Here is a 25,419-nt window from a genome sequence, read left to right on the forward strand (position 1 = left end):
ACGCAGCGCTACTTTTAATCGTTTTGATAAAGACGAAACCCGCGCACCATCGTCACAGTACGGCACGCAAAAGATGCCGCTGTCTGTGATGAGCGGTGACGTCACTACCGACTGTAGTATGTTTAATGGCACTGGTACGGCAGAGTGATAACGCCGTTTTGAAGCTTTGGCCGATAAGAGCCGCTAACGGGGCAGCCCATAAGTTGGCCTTTTGGCGGAAATCGAAATTACCTCCATTATATCTCATTTACTGGTTGATAGGACTGGTGTTGGTAATATTTTAGGCACGAGCAAATTGTGTCATTTGTTTTTACTTACAAAATACATTTCCAATTAGTTTTTTGTAAAAACAACATTGCAAAATGCAACAATAGGCAATTTTCGTTGGTGGGAGATGTAATAACTGCTAATAAAAATAACTATTTTATATTATTTTTTATAAAATTTACATAATGGCCGTGTGTGCTTTTTTTCGGGGTGCTCTGTACGATTAACGCGCGATCGTATGAGATTCGTCATCCAAAAAAGGGCCCATTCCCTTCCAAATTTTCAACCCCCACCGGACAAAACATCACCCAGCCTGCTCGCCCTTTCTCCCTAACGCTACCCACATAATGAAGGGCTCCAAAAATTGGGCGGCCTTCGTGATCGCACGGTCGTGGTGCACGTCTTATACCCAGGGTTAAATCGTTTCTCAGAAGCAACGTTCGAAACGAATTGGTTTTTTTTGTTCTACAATATTTCAAAAACCAGTTTTACCCCAAATGCACTTCGTCCTATGTGGAGCAAAAGTCGTACATTGTTTTGATTCGGTCGCGTCTTCGACATCGCCACCCAATTTGTCCCTCAAAATGTTAAACCAAGCATGGACCTTGGGATACCTTGCTGGCTGATGGGCGCTGTACGGCTCAGGTTTTACCTGGCGTGATGTCGACCGACGCGAGTCGGGAGGAACTAGTTTCGTTCAGTTTGAGCCGGGTGCATCTAAAGGCTACCGGTGGGATTGCTCTCCCTGCAATGGACGGTGCAATTGGAGGCTTGTGCTTGTGGACTTTTGCTGACCGGGGTGTACATACATTTGACGTAATTATCGACGTTCGGGATGCGAGGTTGTATCGGTGCATAGTCGACGATCATTTTAACGTCTGAAGCTGATATCACGGGTTGATAGCAGGAAGAGAAGATTGCAACGCTATATCTCGGGATGATTTTGTGAAATTTTAAAAATAGATTCGATCAATATTGTATTCATAAAGGGATGGCTGATGTCTATTGTCAATTGGCAGAATCCCCTGTTTGTAGAGTGCCAGACACTTGGAGTTTTACGCGCTCAGCAATCTGCCGTGCTGATCAAAAATCCAATCTGGCGTGGTAGACGAAAGCATTTTTTCTGTATTTTTAGTGTCGACCGCCAAATGATTTTTGCATTGCATTTTCATAACACTGTTTGAGTTTATTTTAGCTGTCTTCTGACCCTCCAGATGCTGCCCTTGAAACACATCTCTTCCTGCGACCGTGTGGGCGTAGGAGAAATCACATTGGAGCAGTGCCGCATTGCTGCTTCGGAAGGTAATTAAAAGCTGGGAGACAGCTTCTTACACGGTGTATTTACGGAATAAACAAACTGTAGCGGGTTCGGTTGTGGGAACAAGTAGCGCCGAATGTGTGTTGGTTGTAAAATGTATACTGCTGTATGATTGGTAGATAAATTTCCTGTTTAATTTTGTAACGTTGCTCATCTTGTTATGAAAAATGAGTTTTTTTAAGCACAATTCTTATTCCCCACAATGATTCCTTTTCTCAAGCAGTTTAAGTCCACTACGCTCAGCAAAAGATGGTATCGATTGTTTCTTATTCGCGCAGTAGTAGGTCTTCAGCAGCACCTTCGTTGGCCAAACCGGATACGCACCTCGCAACACCTCGCGATCGACCTAATGAAACACGCATGCGGACAAGCATGAATGGGATATAACCGGATTGTACCAGGTTCGTATTACCGAGTTGATTGACTCGGCTATGGCGATACGATGTGGACGCATTTACCATGTGGATATGCTGCCCCAATGCCCTTTATACGTTTGGGTGTTGGATTTTAAGCGCGTCGAAGCTGATAGTGCTTCAAAGTTTCTTTTTCGTTATTAAATATGTGTGTATTGATTATGAAAATATACATAATATGAGATAGAGAAGAGCTAACTCTATATGTAGATTTAATTTAAATAAGAAAGGGTAATATGTCTATATGACAACAATTTTTGGTTGAATAAATGTACTATGGCATCTTCGTACACTATTATTACCCTCTCATTACATTCGATAAGGTCCTCGGGGATCAACCAAAATTCAACAGGGTTGCATAATAATTTTAATACTAATAGAACTACCACACAAAAGGTAACTCTTATCTCCATTGGCCATGCGATATTCTAACGGATAACGTCATAGGTATAGATCACCAATCTAGAAAGAATTCCTTCAGATGCTGAAGGAATGAAGAGCTCGGACTGGGACTTCCTTGTACTTTATTCTGGGTGGCAATGAAAGCTTTCTCTTAAGTGGTAGATGATCTCTTAGTATCAAGTTTTAGAAGATTTCACGATAAACTTCTGGAGTGTGAAGGAATATACGTAAAGAAACCTGAAACATGCTAATAAATGAAGTACAAAATTTAACCAAACCGCTACGTAGCTTACGATATGAGAGTTTAGAGCTCTCAAGCTGGTTTTACGATGACTTCTTCCAAACCAGCAACCAATGACGAACATCAGCGTTTTTTTACCACTAAATAGAACACAACTTAACACGTGCAAATAATTTAGCTTGGAGATACTAATTGGAACATAAATTAATAGTCTCAAAGAAGCGCTGAAATGGAAATGCGTGATATGGAGTTATTAAATTATTGCTCTGCAAAGCATCTCAACCAAATCTATAACGTTACTGTTTTGTTTTGTTTGGTCGTACGCATGTTTTTGTTTGTCCCAATATAAATCAGTAAGGTTGAATATCTTCACCCCAAGCTGTTAACAAGTTTGTTGTTTGGTTTGCAGTCATGCCAAACATGTTTTACACTATGCTCCACTGTTTACTCTTTCTCGAGCCCCTCAAGTTAGGCTCTATTGCGTCGAGTCAAAGATTTGAAGAAAACAAAAACCCAATGAATCACGCTACAAATCTGTGAAGATCTTACAAATTAACTTTGGTATACGCCAATAACCGGGGACATCCAATATCAATCGAACTGACGAACGAAACCGATGGAACTCGCACGAATTCCAGCCAAATGCAGAGTGACGATAAAGCATTATCTAATCGTGGTGGTCGTTCGGTCCGCAGGGTTGACTCGTTTTTTGGCGCAGTGTCAATCACAGATTAGGGATTCACTACGGTTTGTGGTAGCGGACAGGAACTTTCTGAAGGTTATAGACTGCAAGCCTTTTCATCTAGATCGGTGGAATTGAGGTTTCGCCAGCGAACGCCGTATTGCCGTACCATCTTTATGATACGAATTTTACAATTCGTGTCCAAAGCGAATGTTAGACGTCATTCTTATCTAGCTGAACGATATTCAGCATTGATGACGTTGAACAGTAAAAGCTATCTGTTTTGAAACGTTTAATACGATGCGCTAGGGCGTGGAGGTTGCAATCATAACCGTAACCTATTATGATCAACTTCTTGCTTTCGGAAAACGGCTGAAGTATAAACGAGGAATAAAGGATAAATAATAGTCCCATCCATCATCACCTTCGTTGCGTAAGCGCGTATGCGAGTATTCGCCGAGGTGCGCTACGGATGATATAATACTTTATGTTCACTGAAACCTAGGAGTCACTTCACTCGCACCAACCCTTCGCAGGCGCCATGCAAATATGGAAATGCATTTAATTTGTCTACGAAGTGCTCGCATTCTACATCCATTTGCTGAATTTAATTCATTTCGCATAATATTTTAACAGAAATCGTTTTCAGGGAAACAGACATGGGGTTTTATGAAACGATGTTTGCAGTGTACGGAGGCTTTAAAGACAATGGACTACCTACAGTGTTTCGACAAGACGTCCCAGAGCTTATCAAATTGAAACAGTAAGGGAATTTTACGCAAAACCAGCAGGATGTGTTAAACTGGTGTTATTGCCTCACACAACACTTGTTATTGGAAGATCGATTGCCCGTTAAGTGTCACTTCAAGCTGTGACGATGGTCTATATTAATTATCGCTACATGTTGCCAATGTTCCGAGCATTCTTCTCGGACAATCGACTATTGCGTAAAATTAATAAGGACACAATTGTAGCTATGAAGCGCTTTTATTCTTAGATTAATTAATACCTACTATCGTTTAGCAGAAGATTTCGGATGTTAAAGTCGTGTTATAATTCTTTTTTTGTCATTGAACTTCTTTCAAGCACGTATCAAACTCATGGTTTATCAGTCACTTCATTCTAGTATCATCATTTTGTCGGTAACGCACGGTACACAGAGCACTTACACAACCGGTCCGATGATAATCGTCTGTGATAATTGCTTTCGATGATGATGAGTCCCATTTGCTGCCACAAGTGTTTGAGCGGGAATTATTTTATAGAAGTATCATCACATGCGACGGACGCAACACGCACTCACCCGGTGGCGCCGACATATCGCAACGATGATGGGAGCTTTTCGACGTCCTTCTGGTTTCTAAACCCCGGACAGATGCACACACGAGCGCCGTTAAATGGTCTTTCCATTTTGTAATCTTTATTCGGATCGATTGGTATTATAGATACACAAGTTTTTCCTTCACGTTCTCCGCAATTATAGCACTATCTATAGCAATGCTTGCGAATTGGGCAAAACGATGGCCACTGTACGGGACGTTTGGGAAGAAAGGGGTTATCTGTCCCAGCAGAGCTGCCTTTGCTGGCATTGAAGCATTCTACCTCTTTGCCTCCAACACACCGTTGCAAATCGTACGGAGCATGTAATGAGAGAAAGAGATATATAGGGAAAATACTAAACTGCGAATGCTAACTATTAATTTTGGCATCCATTGTGTAATTCGTCCTTACTCGCAGCACATTTTAGGGATGAGAAAGATAAAATGGCGCCTGCTAATGAGATGTCTGTTTCTTTTTTAGCTTTTCTACCTAACGCTGGTTCCTGCTGCAGCGCTTTACCATACTACTGTCTTTTTTTTTGTTCTTGTTTAGGTCAAAACTGTTTTAAATCTTTGCTATCGAGCGCAAAAATAGACACACACACAGAAACATCCTTTTTGTAACACGATTAAATGTCGCTTTTCACGATCGAGTGATAGATTGTAGATATAGTTAACGCATTTTCCAACAAAACAAATAAAAATTAGAGCGGAATTTAGATTCCTTGGACGAATTGTTGCAGATTTGGTCTAGATTCTTGCGAGAGTAATTTGCATACGTTTCTGTGATTCAAATGTTTAAAAAACCCACTACACACAACTTGCTGCTAGTGCGAATCTATCGACACATACAAACACACAAACACACACGTTGCGCTTGTGCTGAGATACCTTAAAGGAGGGAGCACACCGAGGGAACTAAACTGTACAACTAATTCTACAAGGGAAGGGAGTTGCTGAAACCGGATGAGCGCATTTTGTACATGTAACCGATGTAAAGGTAAGGCCTTGGTAATGGTAATCAATTGGTGGATGTGTCGTGAAATGGGATATATCAAATGCACGTTTACTAGTTACAAAGTGTGATGAATCACGTGTTGAAAAATTTTAAAAAAACAATAATAAGCTATTCAAAACATTTGTAATTTTCTACAACTTTGCGAACGTCTTTGAAGGGTGTGAGAGCAACTATGGTTAGTGATAAAATCAGCTATCTAAACTTTGAGTAAGAAATTGTGTTAAAATTTCACACTTTTGTTGGATCTATTCCACACGGCAGTGCATTTTCCTCACACAACAAACGCTTTTCTTCGCATCGCTCGATTACTACGTTGACGAACCCTGCCCAAAGCTTTTCACTGCGATTGTGGCGCCATCTTGGCGACCACACATAGAAACTAGCGCCATTTGCTTGGCGGGGTGGTAGCTTTTGTTTGTTTGCACAAATCGATGCAGCGAATAGAGGTTTGGTTTAGCAAAAATAAAACGATAATCATTCTACTGATTGGCACTTGAGTTGCACACAGTCAGCAATGCACGGTAAAAGACATCCAAAAACTGTGAACTATTGCTACGTTTACGGGTTTTCCTTTTGTCTGTGTTTTGTTTTAGGTGGTGTTTGTAAGATTGTAGCTGGTTTCCATCCAACATTACGTACTGCCGGTTGGCAGCGTTTCATCAAGCTTGATGCTTCTCTCCACAATTAAATATAATATATCTTTTGTTTTCTATTATTACTACGCTACAAAGATTTGTTCCCTTAGATCGTTTTGTTTTGTTTTTGACACACTAGCGTGCAGTATTTTTGTAAAGGAAAGAACGGTAATCGAGCTAAAGGTGGTAAGTGACTATCTGCGTGTGGGACCTTGCTGAACGGAAAGGTAAACTGCATTTTGGAGGTGTATTTTGTGTGACATTCATTGCTCTTATTTTGCTGCTCGAGTGCAACATACAATAAAAATCTCCCACAATAGTAATACTAGAACGAGTGAATCACGTCATCAAGGTTTTTTTGTTTTCTTGGCATGTCCGAGGCAGAAGCGATCCACAAACCTTCAAGGCGTTACTTTGCGATGCAAGCGTTCGAGCAGTTATGAACGGTTGGGGATGAGATATTTTTAGTCGCTTATTATTGCTCAATTGGCAGTAGTACAAAATCGAACGTGTGGATAATATACGTGTGACGTAGCTAGGTGTATATGGTGTAACCGGTAGCGAGCCGTACGTCGATGAAGGTGCTTTCGAAGCATTCCAACGAATACGCTCCCTGCTAGCGTAACTTAGCAATCCTGCACGTTGCTTTACGATGTTATTATAATACTCGCAGCGATCTGAGATGCGATCTTTATCACGCGATCATATATTTACAGATGTACAAGAACCGTTCTTTAACAATCCCTCTACTTAGACCCTTGGATTAGACCTAATACCGATTTTGTTTCTTGACAGTATGATCACTGAGATCATCAAGAATGGTATGCCACTGTGTACGCTAGCGCGATAAAGTATGAGATTTAAATTTGCCTTTGAACAATTGAACAACTTGGATGTAACGAGATTCGTAGTAAGCAGCCACAAGTGGGCCCATACCATGAAAGAGATTCATTTCGATATCAGAAAGCTCATAGATGACGATAAAGAGATTACGCTACTCAAACAAACACGAACCGCTTTGCAAAAGTGGTCTTAACGATAAAAAAAAAAACATCACAACGCAGCTGCCCAAAGGAAAGGAAAACAATAAAGATTTACATAAAATTGGGTGCTCCTAACGGTGGATAAAATATTGCCCCTATGGCTGTTTCCCGTATTGCAAAAGAAAACACACAAAACGTTTGCACATTAACGTTTTTTTGTTGTTGTTTGGCGCGTCGAGAATGCACGCGGCCCGCTGTTAGAAGAGATGTGTGTGTGTATGTGTTGTGAGGGGGTGTATTTGCTGTGCATGAACGTGTATCCTGTTGCTCTGTTCTAATCACCCATCGCAGGCCATCCTCGATTGCAATTAGAGATTCTGTTGCGCTTGTAGCTGATGGCGCGCGGGAGCTACAACGCGGATTTTTGTTGCTGTTGTTGAGAATGAGTCTTTTGTGTCTCCTCGGTCGCCGTACGAAAGACTTCGGTGTTCCACCGGAGGGTCGTTAGCGCACGATCATATTGCGCCACTGGAACACCACCGTAAAAGCCGTAACCGCTTAATCAATCATCAGCTCGAAGTGGACCGATCCCAATCGTTCGTGTCGGTCGTGCTTGATGTTGCGGGCCCAAGCTTTGCACTCGATGTTGATGATGATTCCACCTTAGGGGGAAGAGATTCAAACAGGTAAGACATCCTTGTTCCGATAATCGGGGGGTTCGAATTCAAATGGTAAAGTTAAAGGCTATTCTGGATAGAATATGCGGGGGTAGATATGGACTGAATGATGTCTCAGTTGAGAACTCTCTTTACAGAATTAATTCGATTTAAAACGGAAGGATCTGAGGGATCTTGGGACATCTAGCTTCATATTCAATTTAACTTAATAAGAATCCAGAAATAGTTCCAATTATACCTCTTGATCTCAAACCCTCATCAAAGTACAGCAGCGCGAAAAGGTACTTACGAACTGGGCGTTCAAAGTGCACCGCAACCAGCGGGCTCAGGTAACCTTCGGAGTTTTCGTACGGATAGTAATAGCCGGGGAATCCGCGTCGCGGATAGTACTGAATCTGTCCCACATTCTCAATATCGGCCGCATTTTCACCCTCGCACGTTACCCACACCGTGTTCATCTGCAAATGGAAAGGCGGCGGTTTATTGCTGCCCGTACTACTCAGGGCGTCTGCTTCCGTTCTTACCGTGTGACTCTCCTTCTGTTCCTTCTCCTTGATGTACTCCTTCAGCTCGTTCGGCATGTTGTTGGGCAGGCTGGACGATTCATTGTAGAACTCCGGCACCCAGCCATAGATTTTGTTCAGCTTCAGGAATATGCAGGGCGCACTCTTGTGATAGTTGTAGTGATTCTCCAGCGTGCACGGCCCGTACTGCTTGATGTCCACGTCGCACACCATGCCCTTCGGCGGTGGCTGATTGTATTCGCAGTTGTAGATGTTCTGGCCGCGACCCGACACCTGGCCGGGTGTTCTGTAATCTGGAGTGGAACAGAGGGTGCAAATTGGTTTAACCATTAGGACGGTTTTCGCAAAACGGCAATATATCTCTCACTGTTAACCAAAAAATAAAGCAAAACGTACGGTGTCCCAGGTGCCATTCAACCATCACAAGATAAATAAAGCAAATCACTTGTTAGCTTAGGACACGTTGGGAACAATGTCTAAATATAAATATATTTCACATTCAGATGCTACACAAATCTCAGCACGAGACAGATGACGTCCTTCTCTTAATTGAGGAGCAAATATTGAACGGGAAGGAGGTAAGGGAAGGAGTTAAGGGATTGAGTGTCAAACAAAAAAGAACTTCCCGCATTGATACTGCCAGTGTCCGATGTTGGGAGCTGAATTAAAAGAGCCAAAGCAAGGGAATAAACCATGCATAAAATATCGTTCCATTGCGATCATGTGAGCTCGGGATATTGTTGGTTTGGTTGGGTGTGTTTGCTACACCCAGGAATTCTACCTCAATCATTAGCCTCTGCTTCTATCCTTTTACCACTTTCCGATCTTCGGGCCGTACCAGACATAGGTTGCTCGGTACGTACCCCAACCGGTGGACACTCTCAACTCGATCGGGGTGTAAATGTCATAAACAATACGAAAATAGAAATGCTGCTTCACTTCAATGCTCCTACTGTTTGCGTGGTACCTCGTGGTCTCTTAAACCGGCACGAACATGAGCAGCTGGCACCGCTCCATTGGTCCATTATTTTATTAATTAGTTCGCTGTTTTAAGCGAAATATCATGTGAGTGCGGCATGTGCCCACCGCCTCAAACAGGCGCCCTCTTTACGTCTCGTGAAAAATAATACCGGTCGTGAAATCGCATGCAGCGCTGCGTGCACCATCGTAAAAAAGCAAGGATCACCGCCATAACCTGCACCACCGTATCTTCTTTACGAGCTGATAGAGGTGCCTGTATTAGCAGGGGGGGAGTACCTTCTTACCTTCCAGGAATTTGTCCAACGCATCCGTCCACATCTTGTAGTTCTTTTCGTCCGTACCCTTGTACCAGATCAGCGTGCTCTCGACATTATCCTCCGACGGTAACGGACGGAAGCCCAATCCTGTGTAGGGACAAGAACAGAAAAAGTAAATACACACACAAAAATAGAAATAAGCCACAATAAGCATGAGTAAGGCGCACTAAATCTAACATTTAATCGTATCAAACTCGCTGTCTCTCCCTACTCTTCCGTTCCCATCGCTTCGCTGCATCCTCGTGGTATCGCCCTTTAATAATGTCGTCCATTTTTTTGTTGTTTTGTTGTCCAAAAAACACGACCCTCCGGATATGAACCATGGTCCAATGGTCGATTATACCGAGGAATTACCATGCACAATTTATGGCGGATCGGACGCCCGGAGAAGAGCCCAGCCACAGTGAAGCTTTCCCGGCCGTGCGGCCGTTACTATCCGGAAGTACCCACGCGTAGCGAGTAGCATGTCCGTGGACTGTGTGTTTTCCACTGTGTGTAGCTCCAGCATCCGAGTAGAACATCATCAAAGAGCCGTACGATGCGGAAGAACGTGCGTTCTTTGTTGTGCCTCCACAAGGGCGAGCCTTCGTGCTCGGGGGGGTGACGGTTTTTACGTTCTACGCAGGAAATGGGGAAAATGCCTTCTGCAGTACGTGCGTTGTGTTGCGGAGAGGATGTTGATACCATTTGATGGTGGAAATTCTGTGCGCAGGAGCATCGCCCGTGAAGCGTAGTTGTACCGGGCAGAAAGGCTGCCACTCTGGTACGCGGTGCGAGATTGTCGGTAGGCAAAAGTAGGTTAATTTCCCTTTCTTTGTGTGTTGTGTGTGTGTGTGTGGAAGCTTTACGCACCGGGCTTTTTTGTCCGGGCGCTGGTTCGTTTTCTTCTCCGTACCCGCTGATATTATTCTGCACAGCGCTTCGGCTCAACACCTGTGCGAGTAATGGGTGCGAAAGGAAAACATTGAACCCATTGTACACGCCATTTCCGTGCCCTTTGTGTTGGGTGTTTTGGTAGCGAGAACAGAAAAAAACCCCAATGATTCTTCCGCTTTTACGACCTATTTGCCAAATCTTAACTGTCAGGGTGTGAAATTTCTACAACCAAACGCTTATCGCTTCATGTAGGCACGAATGATCTCCGGAAGGGAATTCAATCAGCAACGAAAAGAAATCACACAACACTCGGTCGAATTGAATGATCAGCTGCATTGTTTACAATTCCATTTTGGCACTCCAAAAAATCCAACGAAAAACGACAGAAAATACTCCCGAACGGCGCAATCGTGCGTTTTTCATATCAATTTGCTTAGTGTTTCGCCCGAAACCGGCTGATTGTACTGATTTCTTTTTAGCAGCCCCAAAAGCTTTCACCGATGCTAAACGGTAATCGGTGGCGGGTTTTGTTATGCTTTTCCCCATCCATTCCATTCCTGCTTTTGCCAATGTCAGATAAGGGAAGAAGAACACCCCCGTTGCGTTGCTTTGTGCATTCGAAATCAAAGTCAAATGTAAATTTATGCTGCGACGCTGGGTGGCCTTTGCTGATAAGGAAATCCTTTCGGGTGAGGTTGTATCGGCAAGAAATCGAACACCCCATCCCCCCACGGGATGACAAAGGAAATAAGGAAAAATACTTTTCGGAAAAGTTTGCAAAATAAAAATTTGATTGAGTTGAAGTATTGTAGAGGAAAGCGAAGAAAAAAAAAACGCAAAAGGACCGAACTTTCATCGCAGATTTGATGCTTTGAGAGTGGAATAAGAGGTTGATTTTACATTTATTATGCGGAAAGTTTTTATGACTAAAGTGTACAGAGCAAAAGTTGCAGAAAAAGATGTCTAAATGGAGTTTTGAAGCACCACAGAACGCGGAGCTATACCTTTTGTTGGAAGATGCTTTTTTTGTTAGAATTTTGCCTTGAGGACGAAACTATTATAATTGACAATGAATATGTATTATTCTTCGCCACACTATATGCATTAAGTGATATTTGTGCCACCGTGTCGAATGATTTCTAACTCATTTGCTAAACAAATGTGACTGATTGGCATGTATAATGGGGCCGTCCAAGTCGTGACGGCAATCGTTTGGGAAATTATTCCCGATAATGCTACGCTAACCCGTACGCCTAGCCGTTACCGGGTTGCTAGAACGATGTGCCATTTTGCGGCTCGCTTGCATTAACAATAACGCCACAACGGCAGCAGCATCACATTACATCCTCCAGCAGGTTTCGGTGTTGTATCCTTATCGCAATATGCACCACCTCGTGGAATGAAACTGTTTTCCAGCAGTTCTTTTGTCTTCTCTCTCTCTCTCTCTCTCTCTGTCCAAACCACACACCATTTTGTGGCCACACATCACACATAACACTTACGGCGAACCGCGAATATCACATTTCAGGGTTGCCCGGCAGAGCAGACCGCAGCTGATTACGATGTGAAATAATTTGATCGTCAGCTTCCTGCCATTATGCAACGCCACCAATTGAATGCGACCGCCCTCGTCCATCATCCGGATGCTGCCTCGGTAGACCTTGCCGCGGTGGCAACAAAACGGGCAAAAATATAATAAAAACTGGAAGAATTCATTGAGAGATCGCATTCAAATGTGCGATCGGTGCGGGAGTTGTTGAGCTGTACGTCGAGCATTAAATTTATTCTCGATCGTAATCGGACGCGAGTGCGTGCGAGTGCTCGTAGGTATTCGAAACACACCAAGTATTATTCTGGAGGAAATGGGTTTAATTAAATGTTAATCACTAATATCTTGTTGGTCGAATGCAATTGTACATGATAATCAAGCTCAAATTGAAGATCTTCTCAAGATGAAGTTCATGAAGTTTAGTTACCACAACACAACATAATCCGTTCCCACGGCCAACCTTGATTCAAGCGAAATTCAATAGGAAGAAAATAGATAGGCAGAGTTAATTCAGCATTCGGGCGGTTAGGATGCAGCTTTAAATAGTAGAAAATAAAATTAATTTTTATGGCCAAACCCACTAAAAATTAACTGTTTAAATACAAAAAATACTCCGACAGCTTAAAGCTGATCGACTTATTTATTCTAAATGTATAGCCCGTTTTTTTTTTGGTAAATTGATTCACCGTTTGCCGAATGTCCGAATCTTCGCAACAATGGTTGATTTGCATGAGAAAAAGCATCCAGTTAATCGCACACAGCGTGTTCTGGATCTTTTTTTCTTCGGGGCTCGTTACGTGCGGGCCATCGGTAGCGCACAATGTCAAACGGTGACCTCGATACAGGTTTTCTCGTATGGAAAAGCGTTCAACCATGACGGTAACCGACGGCAATCGCGTACAGGCCACCATGCGTGATCGCAATCGTGCACAAATCCAATGGAACGGGCGCTAGACCCGATCCTCCGGGCCTTGCCCGGCCATACCCTACCGCAAAAACCCCAGTCCCACTACGCTGGCCTGTCATTGATGAAAATTCGCTAAAATTATACCACCCGTTTGGCTAATTATAGCTCCCCGCTTCGTCTCACTAAAGGAAGCAGGTCGGTCGTTGCTGTGGGTGGGTGGGTGGTCGGCTGGGAACTACTTAAGGGATGCGGGTCGCCTTTTTTTAAAAATACTCCTAATGATCCCTAGACGATGCGCCGATCAAGGCGACGACGGATAAAATGAAGATCTACGCTTAGCGCGTGCTAATTGGTGGTTACTCACCTGGATTGGTGCCGATCAGTGACTGGTCCATTTGCCATTTGGGAATGCGGGGATCCAGTGTCTGGAAGAAAACCCACATGCACACGGCTACAAGCGCGGCTAGTACGCTGTAGAAGATGATGTAGAACGTGCCGATCTTCGCTGTAAAGATGAAAACAAACAGGAATAATGAGTAATCGATAGAACAGTATGTCTATCACACATCAATTTATTAAGTCTCATGTGTTATTTTAACAGTCTGCATTTTTGAGACTCATCCACACATCCTCAAAATTCTATTAGACTACACATGATTTGTCAGTTTTCTATGCGCGGGGCCCTTCTTGTCATCGTAGCTAACAACTCGTAACGGACGAAACATAGTTGTACAGACGAATAAACTACAACGCTTTGTCCGTTTTGAGGTTAGGGACATGAATTGCATCGAGCTAGTGGATCACCTTTGACAGGTTCTAGTGGGGGGACAGCCTTGGTTCGCTCGATCACACCGAGACACTAGACATTCACTTGGCCGGAAAGGATGTGCCATGTCGGGGGGGGTGGGAGTTGTGGCGCAAAGGGGTTCGCTCATGAAGGCTTCCATACCAGCATGCGGACAGCGAGTTACGATACCACACAAGGTGATGCCCGGTATGTGGCCGAAGTCACTTTCATCAACTTGCGGGTAACCCCTGTGCAATTTACCAACAACTGCATATCGCGCCGCTCGGTATGGTAAGCTTTGTAGTTTTTTGGTTGGTTGGCAAAAAATATACGAATTTTAATACCAAACAGCAAGAAGAAGCATTCGGTGGCCTTCTCGCATCAGTCTCGTCAGTCGCAGTAAACGGATATGGTAAATCTAAAATTATACGCGATATATTTTTCCTCTCGTACAGTCTCAAGGTATTCTAGCGCGTTTAACGATGGTTGGAAATTCGAACAAAATGTCAACCGTTCACACACCAACAACAGGTGCATCGATGCATATGCGAGTTTAAAAATACAGATGTGTAAACCTACCCCTATTTTAAATGCACCGAACCAATCACCGGTATCAATGTCCAAAAGGGGGCAGAATATTTTCGCTCTAGCACTTTTTTTCCCAAACATAAAAAAATCAAAATATAACCTTTCTTGCCCGAGCGGGTTTTCCAATTTCCTTTCAAACGTGGGGGGGTTAAAACTCAGACCTGACAAGAAGCACGTTTTGGGTATCGGTGATGGATGGATTTGGATAACATGACACCGAGAAACATTATCCATCCAATATGCTGACAGCTGCTGTCGATGTCAATTTACGGACTTTGTGGAAAAAATGGGGCAAAAGTGGTGAGACACAGTTTGTTTATTTATGGCAACAATGTGACCACTTGTGGAATGCACCGTGGTTTTGTAGATAATGATGAGTAACGATAAAGATTTTTACCTTCAGTATCTTTAGTACCTTTAGACCTTTAGTACCTTTTAAAAGATCTATCATCAGAAGGAATGTTTCTAATTTCGTTCTATAAAGGTAACTTTTCGATTCACCCATCACACTTCCAGCACTGCGGGTATGATACCACCTGTTTGTAAAGGGGTTGAAACGATCGAGAGATCGCGTAGATACGCACACACCTGAACCGATGCAAAGCGTGGTCTATCGGTGAGTCACCGACAGTACCACTACACGCCCACAGGAGAATAGAACCGGTAAAATTGTATCGTACCTGAACCAATACACGTCCCACCGCACGGCAAACGATGCCAGACGGAAGCAATAGAAGGAACGAAACAACAACAAAAAACAACCCCCTGACACATTTACCCAATCCCGGTTGCGAGACGGGATGGAATTCGGCAACCGGGAAGCAGGAAGGCAAGCGCTTCGATATGGGGGGAGGGTAAAATTAAAAACAAAAACATCGTGCTTAGCCGCCCATCGCTCCAGAGACACGCACACAACTGTTGTGGACGCAGATGGTTGCCATGCGAACGCGTGGCCTCCCCATGCATACTTTTAGCCCACCCTAAAACTATGCTGCAAAGTGCTGTAAAGCAAGACAAGGGGAAAAAACATCATTCGAACGCCGGAACGTTGCGCGTGTGTTGGTGTGAACGACGTGTGGAGTGTTTAGAGTACCGCACCCTAGAAGCTTACAACAAAAAAAAAATAAACCCCCGGACCGTTCGCGACCCAGTAGCACATCGCGCAATGGTAGGTCAGGCTCCCTTGAGGGTTTTTTTTTGTTCGCTAGTCTGCCACCCAACATCCACCAATGGGGAACAATTCGCGAACCGAGAGCGAGGGGGGGAATCGAATCGAATTAATTAATCAAGATTGAGTTTCATAATAAGTGCACCCCGGACCCTGGAAGCCGGATCGGTAGGTCATCTCCGGATGGGAGCGCCACGTTAACTCGAAGATGACTGTTGGCGGGTCGTGACCTCTAGAATGGGAATTGGTTCTAGCCGCTTTATTGGGCAGCCGCTTGTATGGCAAACGAAGTGTCAAAGTGGAGTTTGGAACATGAGATCTCTCCTCGGGTCGCGAGCTTACCACTGTGAATGAAGTTGGCGTGCTACGAAAGGGCAAGCGGGCTATGATTTACGATTGGCATTTTCTTGTCTCCCAAAAATGGCTATTTAGCCGGACAATCAACATAATGAGACAGCATAGAAGAAGATATTACAGCGGTAAGATACATCCGGAAAGCTATCGAAATCTGTATGTAGAAGCTACGGCTTCCTGATCGCGATTCCGACGACGACCCCGTGTTCCCCTCAAGAGAAACTATGACTGAACTGATCAGACACGAGCATGAAGTAGAGAAAATAAAGGCATAGATGTTTTTAAAAAATTATCCCATGCCTTGCGTTTGATTAACTGACTCAATAGGCTCGCGTCAGCGCTAACAGAGCCCATAAACACTGTTGGCGATGAGTCACAGAAGCCAATTTTCGGTTTTGATAAATGGAATGTCTCATATTAATATACGCTTCCTTGCGCTCTCAGCCACAAGAAGCAGCGAAGAACAAGCTGAGCGCTGATATATGACGTCTAGCAACTAAAGGAAAAGGATTATCTCGTGCGTTATCGTTATGGTGTCCTATTATTTACAGGATTTTTGTTACTTCTTAGCTCCTTTTTTGTTGCTGAGTTGGTTCTCTTTCTTTCTTTCTTATTAATTGACCTTCAAACGTTGTTGAAGATGCTGTGCATCGGTTTGAAGGAAACTTCGCACTTCGCGTTTCGCCTTTCTTTCGACCAGAACTTGCGTTCACCCCCACCCTCTATCGGGTCGCATTATTCCTCAAGGTTTTTCACTCAAGATTTCCATAAACTCGGCCGACATTGTTCAAAAGGTGGCCTATGGAACTGTGGAGGTCGATATCTACACCACTACCCCTATTGCTGATCGTCATCGTCTGCCCATGAGTTTTGCAAATGCAGTACACGTATTGGTAGTGTGGTACTGCGTTTTGCTGCTGCTGCTGCTGCTGCACGTGTGTAGGCGCTTTGATAAGCATTTACAACCATTTTTTCGCACAACCCGACTGAATTGCCTGTGTTTGTTTTCGACTGGTGTATGTGGGTGGGTGGAAATTGAGGTGAAATTATAAATTAACACTAAACGCTGAATGCAACACGCGTGTCAAAAGTGGCGCGGTAAATGCACCTGATAAGAGCTGTTTGCGCCAGGCCAACAGTGGAAAGAAACGTATGGAAAGCGAAGACCGTTCCGCAGTTCAAGAAGTGTCGTCCAGAATAGTGGAGTTTGGGGTTTAATGACCCTTTTGTAGCTCGTATTTACACGCCATTAAAAGGAGTCTGTGTGATTTACGGTCAATTTTTATGAGGTACTATTTTGGAACCATAAACGTATTAACATAAACATGGAAACCCCATTTATTGCATTTATTGCTGGTGAAACACTAAGCCGTGCAACAATAAAGTTTGATGATATGTAAATAAATAGTAAGGCGCAAATGCTTAGGGAAAATCGCGTAAATCGCGGTTTAATTAACAAATTGAAGTTCTAAATTCCCGTGGACATCGATAGAGAGTTTTCGGTGAGTAAGGTGGTTAATTAATTAGCCAGTATTTATTCGTCCACTAAAAAACTATTCCTCCAAATTCATGCCATTAAAATCACTTTGTCTTATTTTCCGAGATATATTCTCATTCTCGCTGAGCGTGCGATCACATTTAACACATCGTTTTCATTTAGAATATCGTTCCCAGATCAGCAACCTCAAGATCACAAACGGTGGGGAGTTTTCTCGTCGATAGTTTTTCGACGAAAATATTACCCGCAAGAGAAGATTTTAATATTCTTAACCCAGAAGTTTATGGACATCTCAAAAAAAAAAGCAATGAAGGATACGTTTGCAAGCAGGAGCACAGTAAAATTGAAGTATCTTTCTCGCTGCGGTAAACAAAACGGTATGTTTTCGCTCAACCTGACGGATTTATCGCTGGCGATGGTCTACCGGTGCGCTGGTTACAAATGAGCTAATGCTAGTGGCCGTTTGGAGCTAGCAATCGTTTGTTCGACCATATCCATCAAACAGAATACGCTGGATTGTGTAAACATCCAGAATTCGGGGCCTGGTGGTGAAACATATCTTCTCTAATTTCTAATGCGGTTTAATTTATCTCCTGCCGAAAACCGAACCCTTAACCAGTCTACTACGTCACAACCAGCGCGTGATGCCCTTGAGGAAGCGAAGAAGTGTGTTTGTGTTAAGGTTTCTTCATCGCAAAACACCGGTTATTGTTTTTTTTTGCGTCTTCCACTTTCGGCCAGGATTCGCCAAACGTACATGGACGCGACCCTCAGCAGCAAGGTATGAAGGATTAAGAGGGGATTCCCGCAGTTGTAGTTTGTTTCTCCGCTGCCAACAGAGAAAACAGGTTTCGCCAAGGAAAGGAGTAATGGTGGTACAACTCATGCTGCGAAAAAGTCTACATCAATCCTCACACACTTCAAGCCAAAGCGGTGAAGATTTGAGGAGTAAAAAATAAACCATCCCCTATTTAAGAAGGGTAATCCATGCTGCATGGCATGGTTTTGCTTGCGCTGATAAATATCTTACGAACCGGTTTATCTGACCAAACGATCGGCTTAAAACCTTGCCATTTTGGTCCAATGGATCATGCATTCCTCTCCACGGCTTTGTGTTTTGCAGCTTTCTTTTTTATTGTATGCGCGAACAGCTGAAGAGCGATTAATATATTGCATAATCAAACTGAAGGAAGCTATATTTTCGATCGGAAAATAATAAATATTGAATGTATGTCTTCCCCCGCTGCGAAAAATAACACCTTTCCTGGTTGGGGTTGGTTGTTGAAGGATAAAAGTGAACCAGTTTCTCAAGCAAACTCGAAAAGATGTGCTCCTCCCAATCACTTTTATCAACACAGCCCCGTCCGTTGCTCGAAAGCAAACTCGACAATCCGTTCGACCGTGCTCTCTCAAGCTCAGAACTCGGAATTGCTCCGGATGTCGTCCGTCTTTGCTTTTGTACTTCACGCACTGCAGTAAGCGTACCCAAGTGGGTAGAAGAACCGTATTGTTTCGCTTCATATTGACACGGGCTATTATAAAATCTTTGCGAAAACTCTCCAGTAAACGCTAGAATTGCAAGAGTGCTCGGACAAATTCGGTCTATGGGCTACCGGACCAGAGCCGGTGTCGTCCTAATGTCGTCTCCGAAAAGGTAATAACAGTAAGAGAAAACGGCTCGACTCGGTAATTGGGTGCCGTAATGGTCGTTAATGATATCGGAGTACAGTCGATGCTACGGGTCGGACGCGTAACGAGTGTTTGGGGAACCGTTTAGACCGAACCCTGACGTATGCGCTGCCCGGGGCTGGTCGTGGATTGGGTTTGGGCGCGTGCGGCGTATCGGCGGCCCCATGAGTGTCACCTGAGAGTTAACAGGAGGAAGTTTGCATCGTGTGTCTCGCATTTCGATTCAATTTCTTACGGAGGATCAATTTAACGATAAGACATTTAGGATGTATTCAAGTCTCTAAAATTGAATTAAATGCGGAGCAATTATTGGTTTAACGATCATTTGAACATTGGTCTTTGGAGAATAGTATATTCCGATTCCGGTTGGGTTAAATCCAGAACGAACTCTGTGTCCTTCATTTCCAGCTCATATCAGTTGCTCCTCCAGACTTACCCCAGGACAAACCGTTGCGACCGAGGACGGTACCCTCCTTCGAGTTGTACAGGAACCGATGGAACGGAATCGGATCCGGTTTGCGGCGGACGAAGGCCTCATGTTCGGGATCCGGTACGGTGGTCGTAGTTGGCGATCGGGACTTGGACATTGTTGGAGAAATTACACAATACCTAAACACACACTCTCGGTTTCACAACCACACGCAAAACTACGGAACAAATGATGTAGAAGACCGATTAGAACGGATAACAAAAAATACCACTAGGGGAGAACGAAAAATACAAGGACATCTGTCGTCAGTTGGGTTATGACCACTAGAGCGATCATAACCGGGGGTTAGGAACTGATCCAACTGCAAATGTTGGTACGATCGGAGGGTGGACATTCTCACATGGGAATGGGAATGTTTTTTTGTCCCTTGTTCTTGCAGTCACGTCACTAGCACAATAAAATGTGAGACCCTCAAGGACTCGCTCAAGGTGAATCAAGCGAATTCTATAATAACCATCCACTCTGTCGCAGACGGAGTCCAAAATTAAACCATTTGTTCCCGCTTTAATCCTTCACAAACGCACGCTAAAACTCACAAACGAACCGAGCTGTTCCGTTATTGTTGGCGCTTGGTAAGAACATAAAGGTGACAAAGCACAGACCGTGTTTGAGGAGAAGAACAATAATTTAATTTTACATTTTATTTCAGTTCCCCACACACGTTCGCGATATTCACGCACACATACACACACTATTATGCTTATACACACACACACACACACACACATGAAGGAAATAAACACGTTCATGTAAATGTATGGTGGCCGCGCAGCACGAAAGGGAGATTTGTCTTAACCACTCAAACTATTTGTCGGCAAAGGGCGCGGCATTTTCGGAAAACAGAACCGTAGACCGTCCGCAAATGTTTCACCGTGGAACATTCACGTCCCCGAGGGGATCTTCTTCCCTTGCGGTTTGTACGGTTGGCAGTTGCGTAGACGAGCGTCTGATCAAGGGACGCCAGGACTGATCACCTTGCGCCAGACACAGGTAGCTGAGCTAATCAAAACAGGTAACAGGGCCGAGCGTTGAAGGTGCGAGCGAGACGCTACGCTGGGACACGCATGAACTCGAGGTGCGTTGGTAATGATCGATCGGTACAACGCTTCAAGTGGCATCTTTAAACAGGTCTACCGTATCCACGCGCAGGTGAAGATCAAACAATTAGCGTTCTGTACATTGGTCTCCGACGTAAAGGCTGGGGCGCACCACCAAATTTGATATCGTCACACGAACGTAGAACGCGCCAAGCTCTGATTATGCTTATTTTTAAAACACGCGAGATCCCGGGGCTTGGTTTTAGACCAAGTGTAAATAGGCGCCCTTCCCCATCAAACCGTCCCTTCTCACCACCACCCCCTAGGCACCGATTGCAACCCTGAATCATGGCCAACGACACACTTTTAACTAAGGCGGGGTCGATGAGTTTCGAGCGGAGAACTGGCGGCGGGCCTTTGGCAAAGCAACTCAATTTTGCTATGTCGCGATTTCAAAGCGCACGCACTCACGCACCGCCCAGCAGCGCGGGGTTTTTTGGCCTTAGTTGCCGCTGTGTTGGTGATTCGGTGCTGCTTTGTTCAGTTGCACACCTGCAATTACACACTGCGTAACAACACGTGAAACTGTCGAGGAGCACGATTTTAGGTTTTGCAAAATTTATCACTATGCCCCGTCGATTCGTTAGCGGTGCAAACGTTAACGATCACTGCAACTCAAAAGCAAAGGGCCTCGCCAAATGCCGTGGCGTTAAATGCACTTCACTAGCGCCGAATTGAAACAATGGATAAATCGATCGCACACCGATTTGCTGAAGACAATACTTGATCTCGTCTGCGAGAGGGCCGATATAAACACACACCTTCCGAGGCGACCGACCGAGAAGAGCGTCTCTTCCGTACGAGGGTAACATATAAAAGTGTATGTTTGACCCGGACGGTGTAGCGCACCGCAACATTATGCGCACTGTGCGTCAGCATAACGCAGCCGGTGGCAAAGATGTAGTTTAGAAGATGTGTAAATATTAAACCGGAACGTAGCAAGCGAGTGACAAGTGTATAAAATTTGGTCTGAGATTTGTTTATTGAAAATCTACTGCAGGATTGTTACTAATACCATGCTGATGCAATAAAATATTTTTCTATAAGTTTTTTAAAGACAGTTATGCTATCAAAAAATTACGTTCGATTGTCTGATAAGCGAATAAAATTGAATACAGTTTATATGATCCCAAAAACAAGGAACAGCTAGATGCGATAAGCGAGACATACCTCGAATATCCGCATATTTCGAATTACCTTAATATCCGGTTTTATATCGTATTAAGGGATCGAATGCTTATTTCCACGTTAACAATCATATTCAAAATAGACTAGTCTACGTTTAATTCGACATTTAGGGTAATATTTCACCAAATGTAATTTTTATGATCTTAAAATATAACAAGTTTTTAGGATTAGTTGAAATAAGCAAATTAGAATTTATATATTACATACAAAACTCCAGGAAATGTCAAATTTGTGAAATCCATGTACGCCGAGAACCGCGGAAGCCGGGTATTGACTGTATGCTGTAATGTGCAAGACGATATATAACATTTAAACTGGCCCCCAATGAGTTTTATACAAATCGGCCAGTCAACCAAAGTTTGTTTGACATTGCCGTTCTTCAATGATACATGCTCGGCTACAAATTTACACAGGTACCATCGTTCATTAACTTGTGCGCTTTTATGGTCATTTGGAAATCCTTTTACAAGATAATGTTTTTTTGAGCAGTTGTCTATGCATCAGAGTGGTTTTTAAATTTTTTCAATAATTAATTCTAATTTGATTTATTTGTTTATTAATGTAGGCTCTTGTTTAATTGTAGAGAAATCGATTATTGTTACTATGACTTCACTTAAGTTTAATAAAAAAATCGGAAGGTTAGTGTATCGTTTTATCCGTTTTATCAAATTTTACGTCGTCTTCAACATAACAAATATTTAAAAAAATATTTATGTTTATGCGGCACAAATTTTCCCATTGTTCTTTTCAAACAACCCTTTAGAGAGAGAGAGACAGAAATAGTTATCTGCCAGAAAGAGAAACAGCTTGACGAAGTTTGCCGAGCTGAAACGTGTAAAGGGCTCAAGAAAGTTATGTTACCAGTAATGTTTTCAAGCAAATAGCTCTTTTTTCTTCATGTTGCCCTTCATGCCCTTTGTTGTTTTAAATAGTTTGCAACCGTTGTTGTAATGAGAAATAATGCTGCATTGATAAAAACGGTTTCTTAGTAGATATGATTGGATATTTCGTTGTTTGTGGATCGTTTTCCTCATAAGCCATTTACATAGAAAATTAAATATTATTTCATTTCACGAGTTAGTAAGAAAAGCTGTTGTTATTACTTTTCACACTGGTAACTGACCGTTAAAAAAATAATAAAAATATACTACATGCTCACATAAGCACAGCTTTCGTTAACAACTCAAGATTAAGATGTTTTATTCTTAAACGAACAAATACGATTGTATAAAGCCCATCTGTACTAAGGTTGATTGAAATAGCTTTTAGGCTCTACACAGGTGATTTTAAATGAATCATGTTCTACAAGATGATTCCTTTAAAGTGTGCTTTATTTGCGCTACCCTTGCCTGACTGGGACTAGTCCCAACTTCAATAACGCACGTAACATTGTCATGTACCGATGTAAGCCCATTTCGGGGTTGGCTGTCGTTTGTTGGATATTAAAAGCAAAAATACCATTGCTTTCAATTGCCGCGTCAATGGGACAATAGGATAAACAGGGCAACAGCACCAGCCCATCGTATCAGCACCGAAACAGCAGGCAACTTCCGTTCTACGGTACGTAACCCTAGATCCTTTTCACTGCCGAAGCGCCAACGAGTTTCACGAGCATAAAATTCCCAATACCCAAGCCAACGGTCTTCACGTTGCCCCAGCATCCATTATTCAAATGAAAGTAATTTCGCATGCACACCCATTCAAATGCTGGGATCACAGCGAACGTCCAACAAGGGTCGGTAGCACCGTTGGAATCGCTCCGATGTAAGAAGGAGCATTTCGCGGTGCGTCTTGACCTGCTTTTCGGTGGCAGTCGCTGGTCGTGCGGTACGTTTAGAACATGCTTTCACTATTTCGATTATTGGCACTGATAAGGGTCGAATCAGATGGGGTCGATGACAACTCTTTCCGTGTTTTGTGTCTGGTCGACGGAGTTTGAAGGATGGGGCGGTGAATGGCAGATTCCTACTACGCATGTTTCTGACCCTTCCGTGTGGTTGTCTTTTCTTCGCCAGAAGACTTTCTATCCCATTGCTTCAACTGAGCCACCAAAGATGTCACACGCACTGTTGATTGTGCCATGTTTGCGAATATTTATTCTAGAACCACAAGTGACAGAGGACTTTAAGGTCCTTTAATTGACAAGGATATTGATTCAGTTTTAGAACCAGTTTCACAATATTTCATTAACCATGGAAAGCCAAATATCTTTCTTAATTACAAGCATAGCAGCACAGACGAATGATACTTACACCAACTGGAGGGTGTGCGACCAAAGATGGCACCCTCATCCGGATTCCACAGGAATAGTTGGAAGTTCTCAGTCGTAGTCCGATTGCTCGGTGTTCGGTAGTACTGCTGGAACTGGTCGAACGGCTCTTCCACTGGCTTCGGCATGGTTGTTTCCTATGTGAATTAATGAACACTGCCACAAATGCACTATGAGTCGCCTAATATGTTTCACAAATACAGAATTTAAAAACATTATAACCCAGAATTTATTCCTCCCAAAGGGGGGATTTGATGAAGAAAAACTGAACTGTGTCTATTATTAATTGCATCAGCTTGACCTTCATTTGAGGTTTACGATGATGGCACACGCGCTTCATCACACTGCCATCGATTGGCGATATTATCTCTTTTATAGCCATTAGTTGCATAAGTTTTTCTTCGAAAAGAATGGAAAATCGGTAAGAAAACGGCACGCCTTTGTTTCGCGCACGATGATGTCATGATGTCCTATATTTAATTCGCACTGCTTAGCTTCTGGTGCTGCAGTAAAACAGTAAACGGACGCGTCGGAAAGTCTCGGGCACTAGCACGATTTCTTCTGCCCAAACCTAGCCCAACGGCGAAGGACATGGAAGGAGTATTGCTCTTTGTATGATTCCAATGCTTTGAATGCAAATCACACACTGGTTCGGAAGGGCAAGATGTCGCCATCCGAGCGGTTATCGCATTCACACGCCTTGCTGCTGTGCAAATCTTGCCTGATTGGCATATTGGAATCACAAACTTCTGTTACGCATTCTTGCCCTCTTGCACTTGCACGTGGTATGATTTTGAGTACATCGAGGTGCTTGAACTTTAGGGCGAAACTTGCTTAACGTATATGCTCTTTTGAAGTTCATTTAAACACATCCACTTCACAGTTCATTTGGTGAAAGTTTGCACAAATATTTCCACTTATTCTGCTGATCGTATATCGACTTCTTTAGAAGAAAAACTGAGAACATGCACACTGGAAACTCGATGTAGATAAGGTAAATCCTCAAAAGAGCTGAAACACTGCTGGAAACCCACCGATCGGCCAACGTCGTACGCGAGTGACTGCGAAATCGAACCAAGACGCTACAGGTTGCGCGAACGATCAAGAACCGACTGAAGACGCCCCAGTTACGGTGATCGTATCGGAAGTGTGTCTTGGCCTGTGCGTGTCCGTGGCGTACGC

At 43.4% G+C, this 25,419-nt stretch overlaps 1 protein-coding gene across 5 annotated transcripts; it reads right to left on the bottom strand.

Moving 5' to 3' along the window:
* Nucleotides 1-5,149: 5,149 nt before the first annotated feature.
* On the bottom strand, nucleotides 5,150-25,412 carry LOC128300699 (sodium/potassium-transporting ATPase subunit beta-2-like). 5 transcript variants are annotated; one of them, XM_053036860.1, is made up of 7 exons: nucleotides 25,272-25,412; nucleotides 24,221-24,418; nucleotides 13,474-13,614; nucleotides 9,745-9,864; nucleotides 8,480-8,772; nucleotides 8,245-8,413; nucleotides 5,150-7,940 (listed from the first exon to the last, which is right to left on the bottom strand). In XM_053036860.1, exons 2-7 carry the CDS (start codon nucleotides 24,363-24,365, stop codon nucleotides 7,837-7,839), a joined length of 972 nt encoding a protein of 323 aa, XP_052892820.1. In that variant the 5' UTR covers nucleotides 24,366-24,418; nucleotides 25,272-25,412; the 3' UTR covers nucleotides 5,150-7,836. The 5 variants fall into 5 exon arrangements, with proteins under 5 accessions (XP_052892820.1, XP_052892816.1, XP_052892817.1 ...); XM_053036856.1 differs by lacking the exons at nucleotides 24,221-24,418; nucleotides 25,272-25,412 and adding exons at nucleotides 19,630-19,840; nucleotides 21,542-21,584; XM_053036857.1 differs by lacking the exons at nucleotides 24,221-24,418; nucleotides 25,272-25,412 and adding exons at nucleotides 19,630-19,840; nucleotides 21,484-21,551.
* Nucleotides 25,413-25,419: the final 7 nt, after the last annotated feature.

Source organism: Anopheles moucheti, chromosome 3 (assembly GCF_943734755.1).
Source record: "Anopheles moucheti chromosome 3, idAnoMoucSN_F20_07, whole genome shotgun sequence".
Classification (NCBI taxonomy): Eukaryota; Metazoa; Arthropoda; class Insecta; order Diptera; family Culicidae; genus Anopheles; species Anopheles moucheti.

Excerpts from the sequence above, each read along its gene's own strand:
- LOC128300699 (XM_053036856.1), bottom strand. The coding sequence starts at position 19,780 with ATGTCCAAGTCCCGATCGCCAACTACGACCACCGTACCGGATCCCGAA. Across the intron at positions 13,615-19,629 it reads TCGCAACGGTTTGTCCTGGG|CGAAGATCGGCACGTTCTAC; the intron begins GTAAGTCTGGAG and ends TCATCTTTACAG. Across the intron at positions 8,414-8,479 it reads AACAGAAGGAGAGTCACACG|ATGAACACGGTGTGGGTAAC; the intron begins GTAAGAACGGAA and ends TTCCATTTGCAG.